The 13,424-nt window shown below is 41.2% G+C and overlaps 1 protein-coding gene across 1 annotated transcript in view; it reads right to left on the bottom strand.

Moving 5' to 3' along the window:
- The window catches only part of Ptdss1 (phosphatidylserine synthase 1), a 64,330-nt gene that overhangs the window by 21,049 nt on the left and 29,857 nt on the right, over positions 1-13,424 (bottom strand). Inside the window, exons 7-9 of the mRNA XM_034516443.2 lie at positions 9,206-9,347; positions 7,312-7,424; positions 5,088-5,153 (exon numbers count right to left, since the gene is read on the bottom strand). Of these exons, the coding sequence (XP_034372334.1) occupies positions 5,088-5,153; positions 7,312-7,424; positions 9,206-9,347 (321 nt within the window). The remainder of the gene's footprint in view (positions 1-5,087; positions 5,154-7,311; positions 7,425-9,205; positions 9,348-13,424) is intronic.

The following is a 13,424-nucleotide window of genomic DNA, read 5'->3' as shown; positions in this document are numbered from 1 at the left end:
CTAGACTTGCTATACCTGTTTTACTCAGCAAATCTTTATAACTGGTTAGAATAAGAGCTCTTCGTGAGAACTACAATGATTCCTTGTATCTATTGGATCCCACTATAATGGCTGCCACCTCAGCCTTTATTACCAATCCCAGGGCTTGTTGTTGGACTGCAAAAGGAAGTTTCTAATTAGAAATAGCTTGTCTAATTTCAAAAACTACTATAGTTTAAAAAAAATAACTGAAATTAATCAAGAAATGGGTGAACTTAGAACTAATTGTTCTACAAAGTAAGAGCTACTATAGGTTATCTGTTACTTAAACATAATCTTGGTTGTCACCATTTTACAGAAATGTGCTGTTTTAATATCTCTGATTTCTCTCCTACTATTGACAACTAAATTGATGATTAAGAAGAAATAAAATCTGTCAACAGAATCTGACAGGTCACTATACTTAAGATGGCTCTCCCACTTCAATGGCCTTCCCATAAGTGGGACTTTACCCTCCAATGTGTTACTAAGTTTATCACCCATCAGATAAAAAATTTTAGAATCATTGCCACTCAACAATACTATTAAAGGCAGTTCCATAAAGATTTGACAGGGATACATAAACCAAGCAGGGAATGACGAACTTTCCTGACTCCATTTTGAAGGCAGGAGCCACTAGGCAGTATTATTAAACAAAGAAGTTTCTATTTACTGTAAGAGCTGAGTTGCTGCTTTTAAGTCTGTTTCCTGGAGCCTGACCTGCTCCAACCTATGACCTTGACTTGTTGAGAACACTGTGACCCCCGCTAGCCTTCTCCAATCACTTTCTCTGATCATAAGTCACCCACATGTTGAGCATTTCTTATTACTGCATCGTTTCTCTTCTGTAAATGTCCTTTGCAGCAGCTACTTGTGACTCGACTCCTTAAAGGGGGCCCAGGAAATGGACTTGGGCTGCTTTCTTTAACTAGACTGGGGAGGCAGTCTCTGGTCAGGTTTTTGGATGCAACCTAATAAAAATCAAGTTTCCTTCAAATTTGACTCAAAATTGTGGTAGTGGTTTTATTCTTGCCAGGTGGGATTAACAGAGTAAATACAGAAGGGAGCAGCTTTGAGGTCTTCTGGGTGTGGGACGGGAAAGCGAGCCTGGCATGGGCAAGGAAAGGACAAAGGCTAGAAGTGAAAGGACAAAGGCTAGAAGTGAAAGGAACAAGAAGAATTGGTACTAGCGGGAGTCAGAGCAATCCTGAAGACTACCTCAGGGCTTGGCTTTTAGAGTGAGGGAAGGCTTAACCTACGGTTTACATATTAATAAGATCGTTCTGGAGGCTGAACCAAGTTGTAGTAATAACTAGGAGTGTGGGCACAGGATGACTACCACTGCAGTCTAGGCGTGGTGACCTGAGGAGATGGTGTAAGAATGTTCTAGTAATCATAGGAACACATCCAACCACCATCCAGTCTTCAATTCATGGGCAGATTCCTAAGCAACAACCTTCTGAAAGGTTAGCACAGCTTTCTACCAACTCAAACTGCACTAGTTTGGGCTAAAAATCCAAAGGCCTGCCAAAGGGAAGCCTGTTCGCCAGATACCTGCTACCTTCTCATCCACCTCCAGATGCCCTGGGGTGAAATTTCTCTTTATTCAGTTCAAATGTAAATATTTACATTTGTATATATGTCTTCTTCCCCATAGAGAAGGAGGTAGCCAGACAATATAGCCTGAGGGATATCAGCCAGTGCCCCCCCCCCCACTCCCCCTTTCTAAACCTTTCATGTCTGCTGCCACCCAGATCTTGAAGTAACAAAGATAAAAGGCAAATAAACATTAGAATAGCCTGAGGCTGCTGCATAGGGGCAGACACTGGAGAGCCTAGCCTCCTTAGTCCAGGTCTATGGCATCAGTCACATGTCTTCCATTTGGTAGCTAGGTCCACTGGGTAAAAAAAAAAGGATGTTAATGCAGGGGTAGAGGTGTGGAATTCCTCAACTAATGGTGTGTGGAATTATTTCTAGAACTGAGTGTACAAGATGAGCAGCATGTAAGGGGCTTTTATTTTGTCATTAGAACCTACTCTACATTATAAGGACACTACAACCATGTGTGCAACCACCTGCATCAGTAAAGGTCCATTAGGGAACCTTTCTTCTGCCTAAGAGGAAAAAAATAAAATAAAATAAAATAAAATAAAATAAAATAAAATAAAATAAAAGGGACTGGAGAGATGGCTCAGTGGTTCAGGGCACTGGCTGCTCTTCCAGAGGTCCTGAGTTCAATTCCCAGTAACCACATGGTGGCTCACAACCATCTGTAATGGGATCTGATGCCTTCTTCTGGTGTGTCTGAAGACAGTAACAGTGTACACACATATATAAACTAAAATAAATAAGTCTTAAAAAAAAATAATAATATGTGGCCTGACTTGAGACATAACATTCCAAACTACCCAAAACAGTTTTGTTCCAGTTGATCACCTGGGCAAGGGACCGCACCTTAGAAAGGCAAAGAGATAAGTGGAATGATCCCTTTAGTGAAATAATGGGTTTTCTTTTCCAGAATCTCTATTCCTAGCAGTCTCTAGCAACCACTGTAAAATCCTGGTGGGTCTGCTGACCTTCCCATGTGATTTCCTGTCTCTCTGAGATTCTAGTTAGAGCCTAGTAGGTTTTAGGGTTTTTGTTTGTTTGTTTGTTTGTGTTCTAGACAACAATTTCCAAAGAATCCCTCAGACTGTCTCTGACCCTACTGTCTGCCATGTGGCTGACCTCTACTCTGGCTTAAATTACACAGCACTCTCCTCCTCCGCCGCCTCCGGGAGGCTGCTAAGAGTTACAGCTGGCCTGTCCTCATGCTTTTCTTTTAAAATCTAATAAAACTGTCCTTCTGAATATACTTTGGCTTTGACTTTCAAACTTTTCTGGTCTGTTAATTCATTAATCAGCAGGAAACAAACCTGTTCCTGCACCTCTAGATGATTCCTACAGGGACTGACCTTTGGAGTATAATCTCAGAACCACCCTCAAGATTGGATACTTGGTAAGTATTTTCTAATTTAACTCATCACGGTCACTCAGGAAGCCAGACAGTGATCCTAGGGTTTGGGAGTGGGCTTCTAGTTCTGGCTGGAAAGAATCAAGACCTTTTTTTGGAAGAAGTAAGAGTTTCACTGAGCCTGAGAGAGAAAGCTAGGATTGTGCTCTAGGACCTCCTGAGCTCAGGAACCCCAAGAGGAAAGAAACAAGAGATCCTGAGCCTACACTTAGGGTTTGAGGCAAGATGCAATTTGAGGAAAGAAAATCAGCTGCTAAAAATCACTTAAATGCTAATGTTAGAGTTGTTAAGATGTGAGAGGGGTTTTCTTATGCTGAGACGTGGAGAGTGCCAAGTTGGAAACTGAGTCAACCATAAGACAATGATGCTGTGAAGACAGTATAAAAGGCACCATGGTCTGTAGCAAAGGCATCCTGGGCCCTGGAGGAGAGGCTCAGCAAAGGGCTGAGAGACAATGTGGTCAGTCAGCAAGATGGCAACCAGTGATCAGGGCCCCGAGAGCCCACACTACTTGTAGTTTTCCATTCTCAACAGCTTTCTCCTTCTCCCGTTTTATGGCTGCATCTGTGCTTGAGACAGTCTGAAGCTGTAAACTGGGAAGAATGTCAACATAATTATGAGAAAGTTTTCTGAAAAACCTCAGATCCAGGCATGGGGAGGTGGCTCAGGGGGTAAAGCGCTTATAGTGGAAGCCTGAGGCCTTGAGTTCAGGTTCCTCAAACCAGGAAGAACCCAGCATAGGGTGGCTTGCCTGTAATCCCTACCTTCAGAAGGCAGGGAGAGCAAACTCAGATGCAAGCTGGCCAATCAGTCTCTCTCAATCTCTGGATTCAACTGAGAGATGCCTCAATGAATAAAGTCGGAAGAGACTGAGAGAGACATCTGACCCAACCTTGGGCCTCCAACCCCGGATATGCACACTACATACAGGTAAGAAACAAAAGAAAACTTAGACCTATGTGTCAACTGAGGGAGATGACCTGGCAAGTCTGTAGTTAGTTATTTAGTAACTCAGAAGGATTTTCAGAGTTAATGTTTATATAACACATACACAAAAAACAAAACAAACAAACAAACAAACAAAAAAACCCAAAAAACAAAAAAAAAACACAAACTATCTCCTTCAGGAGAAAACTGCCTAAAATCCTGGAAAGGAAACCTGAGGTGGGTAGGTCTGTTTGACCTTTGCTCTGCCTTTCCTACCTTCCAAAAGGCTAATGTCAGTATGTATGGGATGTAGATACTCCTCTTCCTCCACATCTTGCTAATTCCTTCTTTAAAACCACAGAGAAGCTCTCTGAGTCTTTCTGATAGGTGCATGTTTATACATAGGCGCACAGGAGAGCACCAGAGCACCAGAGGGAAGGCAGGGTCACAGCAGTTCACCTCTGGATCATCTTCACATGACAAGTTCTTCTGTATTTTGCAAGTTTTACCGATGTGTGCAGTGATGTCTAACTCTGCCTGTAGTCATTTATCCTATCCTACTGTACACTCGAATTGGAACCTAGATTGAGTCTTGAACCTAGGCTACATCAAGGACTTGTCTTCCGATACAGGTTTACCCAGACCCTCTCGAACTCTGGATGTGAGATAAAATGCTTGGTGTTTAAGCAGCAGCATGACCTACCTGACACACAAAAAAAGACACTCACCCGTAAGGGGGTTTGGAGGAGGAACTAGGAATGTGAAACAGTAAGCAGTACCCACAATTTGTAACCATGTGGCTGTGTTAATTCTTGGAGCAATAAAATTATATTGAATATGCAGTAAGCTGTTTTATGGTGGCCTTCTAAGGTCAAAATAACATGAAGTGTAGCTCAGCCCAGGGTAGAATGATGTCTCAAACTCAAATATGTTCAGAGAAAATTCAACAGATCCATACTGGATCTAATTTATTTCGCAACGCAAGGTTTCTGAGTCCTACCAAGAATAGTTTCTTACCTTGATCAACTTCTTTCATGGGGAATTACATTGGAAGACTCTTAACAAGAACTATTCAAAGAAAACTAGGGGCTCAAATGGCTTTGGAACCCCTACAATCACAGATACTCACCCAAATACCCAGCACTGTGTCCCTACGCGTTTGCACTGTGTGTCTGTGAGGTAGGCATAATACTGTCTGAAAGAACAGAATTAGAATCCATGAGAGCTCTACACAATGGCATCACATTGACAGAGGGAACATAAAACCTGCTTTGCCTTGCTTGCCATACTCCAGCAGCCTGGTCTAATTCGACACGAGGGAACAGACAGCTAGGGCTATTCAAACATCCCTGTAAGAGATTCTGAATTTGGGTCAGGTGGGGGTGAAGGGAGTTCAGCTTACAGGATCATGCTATTGGCAAAGGCAGCTTTGGTCTAGCAACACTTCCACAGTCCTGAGCAAGGCAGCCTGAGCCGGATGCAGTTTCTCTGTGGAGTAGAGACCACTCCAGAGGGTTAACTACAGGCTTCTTTAACTGTCTCTTATGGTATCCTCAGGTTTATGGATGCTTATTGTAACCAGGTAAAAATGTAGACATCTTTGCCTTGCAGTAACTAGAAGGGCCCCACCTGCACTTCACTATAGCTGCGTACCAGGACTGAGTGTTGCTGACAAGATTAGCAAAGGGTGTTCAAGGGCTCTAAGCAGCACCCACGACTATGCCATTCAAATATTTCCAGCCATCAAATGAACATAAAGATAGATGAAAGTTACTTTAATAAAGTGACCAATACATTATATATATCAAATATATATAAAATAAAAAAATATATAAAAATATATATAAAATAAAAAATATATATAAAATAATATATATAAAATAAAAAATACATTATATATATCAAAATACTAGAATAACATTTTGTATTGCCTTTGAATTAACACTTGGAAATCTGGTTGGTGTGTTTGTTTACATGTACTGGAGTGGGTGTCGGTAAGACAGTTTGGCTTGTAGTCTCAAAAATACTCCTCAGCTCTATCTATGCCTACAGAAATCAAGTGAACCAGAAGCTTACCATTTTGGGAGAATTACAGATTCCCTAGAGGATTTGAGAGATTCTATGTCAAAAAAATATATATATCTATAATATATGCACAAAAGACTTTCCATTAAACTGTGGGACTACAATGCTATGCGATCCTCATCCATGAACTATGACCTCATTACTTCAAAGTCCCCAATGAAAACGTCTGAACACAGGTTTTCTCTCATTGACCCACATTTTTATTACCTTAATTTGCATTTACTAGATCAACATGTTGTCTTCTAGAGAATAGTTTTTCTAATTTTGTTTGTTCGTTAGTGTTGGGTTACTGTGATAATGAACGATGATGAGAAGCAATGGCTGACAGTCTCTTTGAACAGAGTAGTCCCTCCATTTGTGTGGTTCAAATGGGTATTGAAAATGATGATGTGGCTAGCAAGATGGGTCAGCAGGTCAAGACACTTTCTGCCAAGGCCAGAAATCTAGAGGTTGATTCCTGAGATCTATATGGCGAAAGGAAAGAACAGACTCCTGAAGCTTGTCCTCTTGACTTCCACAAGAGTACTGTGGCACACTTGTGCATGAGTGCAACAAAAATGCATTTAAAATGAAAGCTAAACAATTCTGTCCTTTTTAAAAAAGGCCTGTTTCTTCAGCAGATCTCTGATGTGGCTACTGTACTCTATGAGCTATACAGTGTAAATACTACTTTAAAAAAGGAAACTAACACAAGAGAAAAAGTTCTGGTTTAAGCTGCCCTTCATGAGTCTTCCTGAAGGGCAGTGAATGATGCCCTTCCTCTAGCTCTACAAGAACGCAGAGAAGCATTCTCAAGTACAGCTAAGCTCACCATGGCTGTCCTAGTGGACTGCAGTGTACTTTAAAAGGCATCAGCTTAACTGAATCTCAACAAAGTTCCATTGTAAAATTAACATCTGTCGCTCATGACTTCAACTCTATGCAAACTTTTCTACTTACCAATAATCTCATTTTAGGAAACCTTAGTGTCACCTTTACTGCTTTTTAACAGGATATGTGAACACCAGGAGGGACAGACTACACAGGAGTTGAAAACAAGGGCATTTGTATGGGCGTGCCACTAAAGAGTCTGTTTCTTTTTAAAAACTCTCACTGTTGTACTGAGGACTCAAATAAAAACGTTTTCTTCATATTCTGGATGAACACTTATTTAGAATGGTATTTTCACAGAAAATCTTGTAGTTGATGTGACAGACTTTATGCTAAGAAAGAAAACATACAGCAAGTATATGTCCTCAACAAATGGCAGAGGGACTGGACAGAATTACCTCACTGTGGGAGCCGTAATGCAGCCAATGAAGAGAATTCTACACCAGCTTAAGGGATGGCTGGCTTGGAACACAAAGATGTGCTTCAAGAAGAAGGTATTCAACTCAGTCAGCTGAAGAGAAGAGAGAGCAGTTATCCTGGTGTGCAAGACTATATCATGAGCATACCAGTCCTCAAACAGGCATTCTAGAGCTAAAAATAACCAGTGTATCTGAAGTGTTTTTAGAAAATACATGAGCCTTCCCAAAATTGATACTTAAAGTAGTAACAGCCACTACTAACCACCGACCAACTGGGAGGTGGCAAGTATGTGTGCAGGTGCACGTACATGTATGACTGCAGGGGTAGGAAGGGTATGTATGACCTCTTGTCATCAAGTAACTGAAACATTTTCTATTTTGCATCTCTGTCACTTGGCTCCTCTGTGTGATCTGCTGGGACAGACTCTGACCCCAGGGAAAGTCATGCAAATCAGAGGCTCATGTAATTCAGAGGCTCATATTTTAAAATTTCTCCACACTGAAGGAATTCCTTGGGGAGAATAAGCTAGCTTCTGTATGTAGCCTTGGAAATCAGGCCAGTTCTAAAGAAAGTCCAACTCTAAATAAATCAGCACTGACCTATGAAGCTTGAAGTCCATCTGAAAGATAACTACAGAGGCATATAGTGTGTGTGTGCTCAGGACAGATGCAATTTTTGTTGGTAGCGTTCCAGGATAGGATCTTACTATGCAGTGCTGGTTGACCTGATACCATGTAGCCAAGGTTGGTATTGAACTTGCATTAATCATCTTGTCTCATTCTCCCAAGGGCTGGGATAAGTGTGTAGCACCACTCCCAGTTTGCAAGGATTTTGGGAAAATATTTTTATTTACGGTTGGCTAAATTTTCAGATCAATCTTATACATATAGAGGCATAGTGACATTACTAAACCAAAGTAATGATTTATTTACTTACACCTTTCCATCTATCAAGAAAGGAATTGTTTTCCATGTGTGAACAAGATTTTTTTCTTAAAAGTGATATGTTCTGATCTTTTCCATTGTATTTTAATTTTCAAAATTCCCATTTATTTATATATTTATTATGTGTGATGTATATATGCAATCCAGTGCATGTGTGAAGGTCCAAAAATTTTGATGATTCTTAACGAGCCTTTAGGCAAAATCTAGCTTCCCATGGTGAGTTGCCAGAAGCTATAAAAACCCCTGGAGATAAGATCAGGGGAAAATAAAGAGTCTGAGGCATGAGCGTTCTTCTCTTGTGACTACTGAGATTTCTCCCATCTGGAATTTCTGCTTCTCTCCTCCAGTTTTCCCCAAGATCTAACCAGTGCTTCCATTTCCACAGCATAGCTGTGGACATTATACAAAAAAGAAAAAACTAAGGTAAAATTTTGTACACAAAAGAGTTAAGAATATAAGAAAAGATTCAGTTAATAGGGTGTTTATATTGCAGGTAAAAGGACCTAGAAAAACCAGCTATGTTCCTTCTAATAAGGAAAAGACAGAGCTTGGACACCATGGATTCTATACCCAGCAATACAAAAACTAAAATTAAAAATTAAACTAAAAAATAAGGAAAAGTCATCCCACAGTTTCTTTGGTTTTTGAAATTATTCTTCAGAATGTTAATACCTAAGTCATTGGGTGCTAAATATGACCATTTCTAGGAAATCAGTTTCTAATTTGTAACTCAGAGGCTCATATTTTAAAATGTCTCCACATTGAAGCAGCTCCTCGGACAGGGTAAGCTAGCTTTTAATTGCCTTATATGCCAGCTACAAAAATCTCTTCCAACGTATCCAGCGAAATGCAGTCTACCATTAATTCTAGACTTTAAGAAGATTTATGGTTTTTTTTTCCCACTTAGAATGGGTATTTATAAGATTACCTGCCAGATGATCATGAAAAGGTATATACCAGCCACTCTCTGAAAGGAAGACTTGGGGTCAAACCACCTGACATAAGTCCAGCTAGCAGGGGTGAACTGCAGCACAGCACGCTTGATCTTCCCTGTGGTGGTGTGGATGTCCCTAGGAGAAGAGAATGGAAACCATGAAAATCGAGGGGTTAGAGAGACGGGGAAAAGGAAAGCCAGAGCTGATGCTACTCTAGCAAGTGCTTAGAACAGAGAAGGTCCTTTCTATTGAAAGGGTCCAAGATACACACTGGACTGGGGGCTGGAGTTTCAGGGAGGATGGGCAGGGCACAGTGATGTCAACAAGATCAGGAATCTTGGTGCAGCTGAGCTAAGATAAGGCTCAGTTTGTGAAGCAGTGTCAAATGAAGTTAAACAGGCACTGACGACATAACCTAGAAGCACCCAGAAAGAATGTAGGTGGAGCAAGGATTCTATTCCAGTGCAGGGGTGTTGTAGGCTTCATGAGCTCACCAGTATCACTGATTTACCCTATACTTCCCTAGAGTTTGGGGTAAGAGCAACAGCACTTTTCATGAGTTTAATCCTGAGAATCGCTCATTTAAATGTCTCATGACAGAAAAAAATGTATCTTACATGTGAGAAAATATTTAGGCTCAAAGATTAGGTGGTATAGACCAGCTTTGTCAACATAGGAACTGGGTATAATCCCAGCGTTACAACTAAGGCAGTTAAACTGAAATCCAGGCCATTTAAATACCCAGTGGGGAATCTAATTCACCAGAGGTTTACACTGAGGACTCTGGTGTTTAGACTGTGTGCTCAGTGCCAATGACATAAATAACATTTCAGACCTTTCCTTCCAGAGGGAGAGAAGACAGGAGAAAAGCAGGTTACGACTCTTATCTACCAGCCTTATATGTCTTTTCAGCATAAAAATGTGCTGGGAAGACACCCTAACAAGGTTGGAGTCACAACAGCAATGAGAACAGAGACTAATTAACAAGTATGGCAGAGGACCTGTATTTTCAAAATGCCAAACTTAACCAAACAGAAACAGAAACACATCACAATCCATAAACATAATATTTAATGTAGTAAAGAGGCTAGCTTAGTTTAAAATAGTCGATATTCACTTATATATTTAATGTGAGTTTAAAATACTGAGTGCTTAGTAGTGAGCTTATGACCTGGCATCTTGACAAAATGATTCTGTTAAACTCAGAGGATAAATGAAGTATTGTGGCTGTTTCTGAGTCAGCCTGGTATAAATTCACACGCCACTGTTTAGTGACTGTGTATCCTTAGGCAAGTTACAGAACCTTGGCCTTACTCCTGCCATCCCAAAGAGAATAGCAGTAGTCTACCCTCAGAACTGATGCAGGACTCCAAAGGAGCACTTTGCTCCACTTCTTGGAGCACCGTCGAGCCCAGGTACCATTAAACAATAGATTGTCTTTAAGTAATTACAAAGGCCTCACGTCAACAGGCAAATAAAGGATTATTAGTAAGCCAAAGAGGGTAAGGTAGTAATTAATGTCAAAAGTTATAAACTCTCCCCTTTGTACCACATACCAGTATGATCCTGCCCTAGGCTGAACAGGTAGGCTTATAATCCCAGTATTCCAGAGGATAAATTGGGAAGATAAAGTTCAAGGTTAGCCTAAGCTATATTAGTAGATTTCATCTAAAAAAACCAACAAGCAAAAAAAAAAAAAAAGAAAGAAAGAAAGAAAGAAAAAGAAAAGAAAAGAAAAAAAGAAAACCTCAGAAACAAAAACTCTGAGATAGATCAAACATATTATTCTAGGGAAAAGACACACAATTCAAAGAATTGAAAGAAGAGGGAAGGCCTGCAATCCCAGCTACTAAAAGCTTGATGTGTAAGGGATACAGAGTGCGTTGAAGGCTGTCACTGTAGCTTAATGTGATTGGAGGAGATGGTCCAGAACTTGCTCAGCATATGCAGGCACTGGGCTCAGCCCAACTAGTGCGGGGGCAGGCTATGTCAAAATGGAAAACTACAGTTCTGTGTATGGTAACATCCAAGTATTCTTGAACTTGAATTCTTGAACAGTGAAAAGAGAAACTCCAGAAAATTAGGCAGAAACCCTTTCAATTTAATGTGGGATAAATCTGAAAAGTTTAAAATTAGATTCAAGGAAACAGTGAAAAAATACATCTACACGTTCAATGTAGGTGAGACTGAAATCAGTGGACTCTTAATTACAAGAAGCGTGCCAATTAAAAAGGGAGAAAGGACTAGAGATGGACATATAGATACACATATATGTCATAATTTTCACTGTAGCTTTGTTAACAGTAAAACCCTGGGAACACTTGAATGATCATGAACCAGTCACTGTGGAACTGTAATGGCCTAGAGACATGGAGGAAGGGTTGAGACAGTTTCAACCCTGGAAACCTCAAAGACAGAAAGGCAGGAGTTAGCTATCTTCCCTGCTCCCAACCTAGCACCAGAAATCTGGCTCTCACCATCAACTCTAGTAAGAATTTATTACCTTGCCAGTTATCAGAAGTCAGTCTTTGTTTGACCTTATAAGGTCACCCCTCACCCCCAGCCCCCAGCCCAAACCCTCAGCTCTGAATATGCAGATGAAGCGTCTTCCAACATCCCTGATCAATTGTATACAACCGCACAAACTTTGCCCCAGAGACCCTGGCTACCTCCCCAGGATCATACATACCCACCCCACCCCCATTAAAATGAACAAGTTCTCTGAAGCTATTCCTGTATGTGTATTCATTGCTCAAAAACCTGACCAAGACAAACAGACACAAGTTCCTACTTTATGGTTTGTCTCTAAGTTGAGATATATATGGAAAATCCCTTTAAAATCATCTCTTGGAAGGACATTGGCTGCTTTAGGGAAATGCTCATATTTCATGATACAGATTTCCTAATGCAACGGAAGCACCTACTGCCATTACCACAGCTTGGCTCTTCTCCTCACCCATGGCATGGTTCCTGCCAGAAGCTGAACAGCAAGTTGAACTAAGCACAACGCAGCAGTGGTAACAACACAAACTGCCCCCTACAAGCACAGAGATGTGACACTCAAGCTAGAGTCAGGGTAAACTTCCTGATATTGACAAGTAATCACAGTCAGCAAAGGAAAGCAGAACAGCCTAGTTTTCAGAATGCAGACCAAGTCTCTAGCACAGAAGGAGCTTGTGGAGAGCCATGGGACTGTGGGTGCCCGGCGTGACATGTCAAAGGGTCTTCTCTCCTAGGCCATAGACAGACACTTCGTACTTAAGACTGGAGAAGCTAAAACAGAGGTGTGTGGTGGTTTGAATGAAAAGGGCCTCAGAGGCTCATAAGGAAGTAGCACACTTAGGAGCCCTGCTGCAATGGGTGTGGCAATAGGTGTGGCAACAGGTGTGGCATTTTTGTAGGACATATGTAACTGGGGGTGGGCTTTAAGGTTTTAGAAGCTCAAGGCAAGCCCACTCTCACTGTCTTCCTGCCACCTGCAGAACCAGATGTACAATTCTCTATCAGCTCCTTCCCCAACACTGTGCATCCCTCCCTGTGTGCTGCCATGCTGATAATGGACTGAACCTCTGAACCTGTAAGCAGTCCCAATTAAATGTTTTGCCTTATAAGAGTTGCAGGGGTCATAGTGTTTCTTCACAGCAACAGAACTCTCACTAACACAGAGTGGGACATGTCTTCAAGAGCTCATTCAAGCAATGGTCTGATAAAAGTTGGAGAAGCTATCCCCAGGGGCAGGAAGCTATCCACTTAATCTGGAGGCGATCAGGCTAAGGAAGTGAACGAACTAAAAGGAATGGCTGTGGGAATTATTTTGAACTAAGAGCATGCTCAGAGCCTTTAAATAAACAAAAGGTTAAAAGACAAAAGGGTGTATGATTTAGCACTTTCTACACCTTTTTTGGTGTGTGTATGTGTGTGTTTTAAGACAGAGTCTCACTATATAATGCCAAGCTGCCATGAAAAGCACTTCATAGCCCAGACTGGCCTTGAACTTGCACAATCCTCCTGCCTCAGCCTCCCAAGTGTTGACATGATGTGTTAATAACTAACTCAGCAGCATTTTCTAGATGGATGTTTGAAATCAGATTTATAATTGCTTCAATTACAAGTGCTTCACTTGCCAAAGTGTATTCATCAGTTATTATGAGATTGTACTAGCCGGGCGGTGGTGGCGCACACCTTTAATCCCAGCACTTGGGAGGCAGAGGC

The sequence above is a fragment of the Arvicanthis niloticus genome, chromosome 13 (assembly GCF_011762505.2).
Source record: "Arvicanthis niloticus isolate mArvNil1 chromosome 13, mArvNil1.pat.X, whole genome shotgun sequence".
NCBI classification, from domain to species: Eukaryota; Metazoa; Chordata; class Mammalia; order Rodentia; family Muridae; genus Arvicanthis; species Arvicanthis niloticus.
Note: the sequence above shows the minus strand (reverse complement) of the source record. Positions and strands in the feature narration are given on the sequence as shown.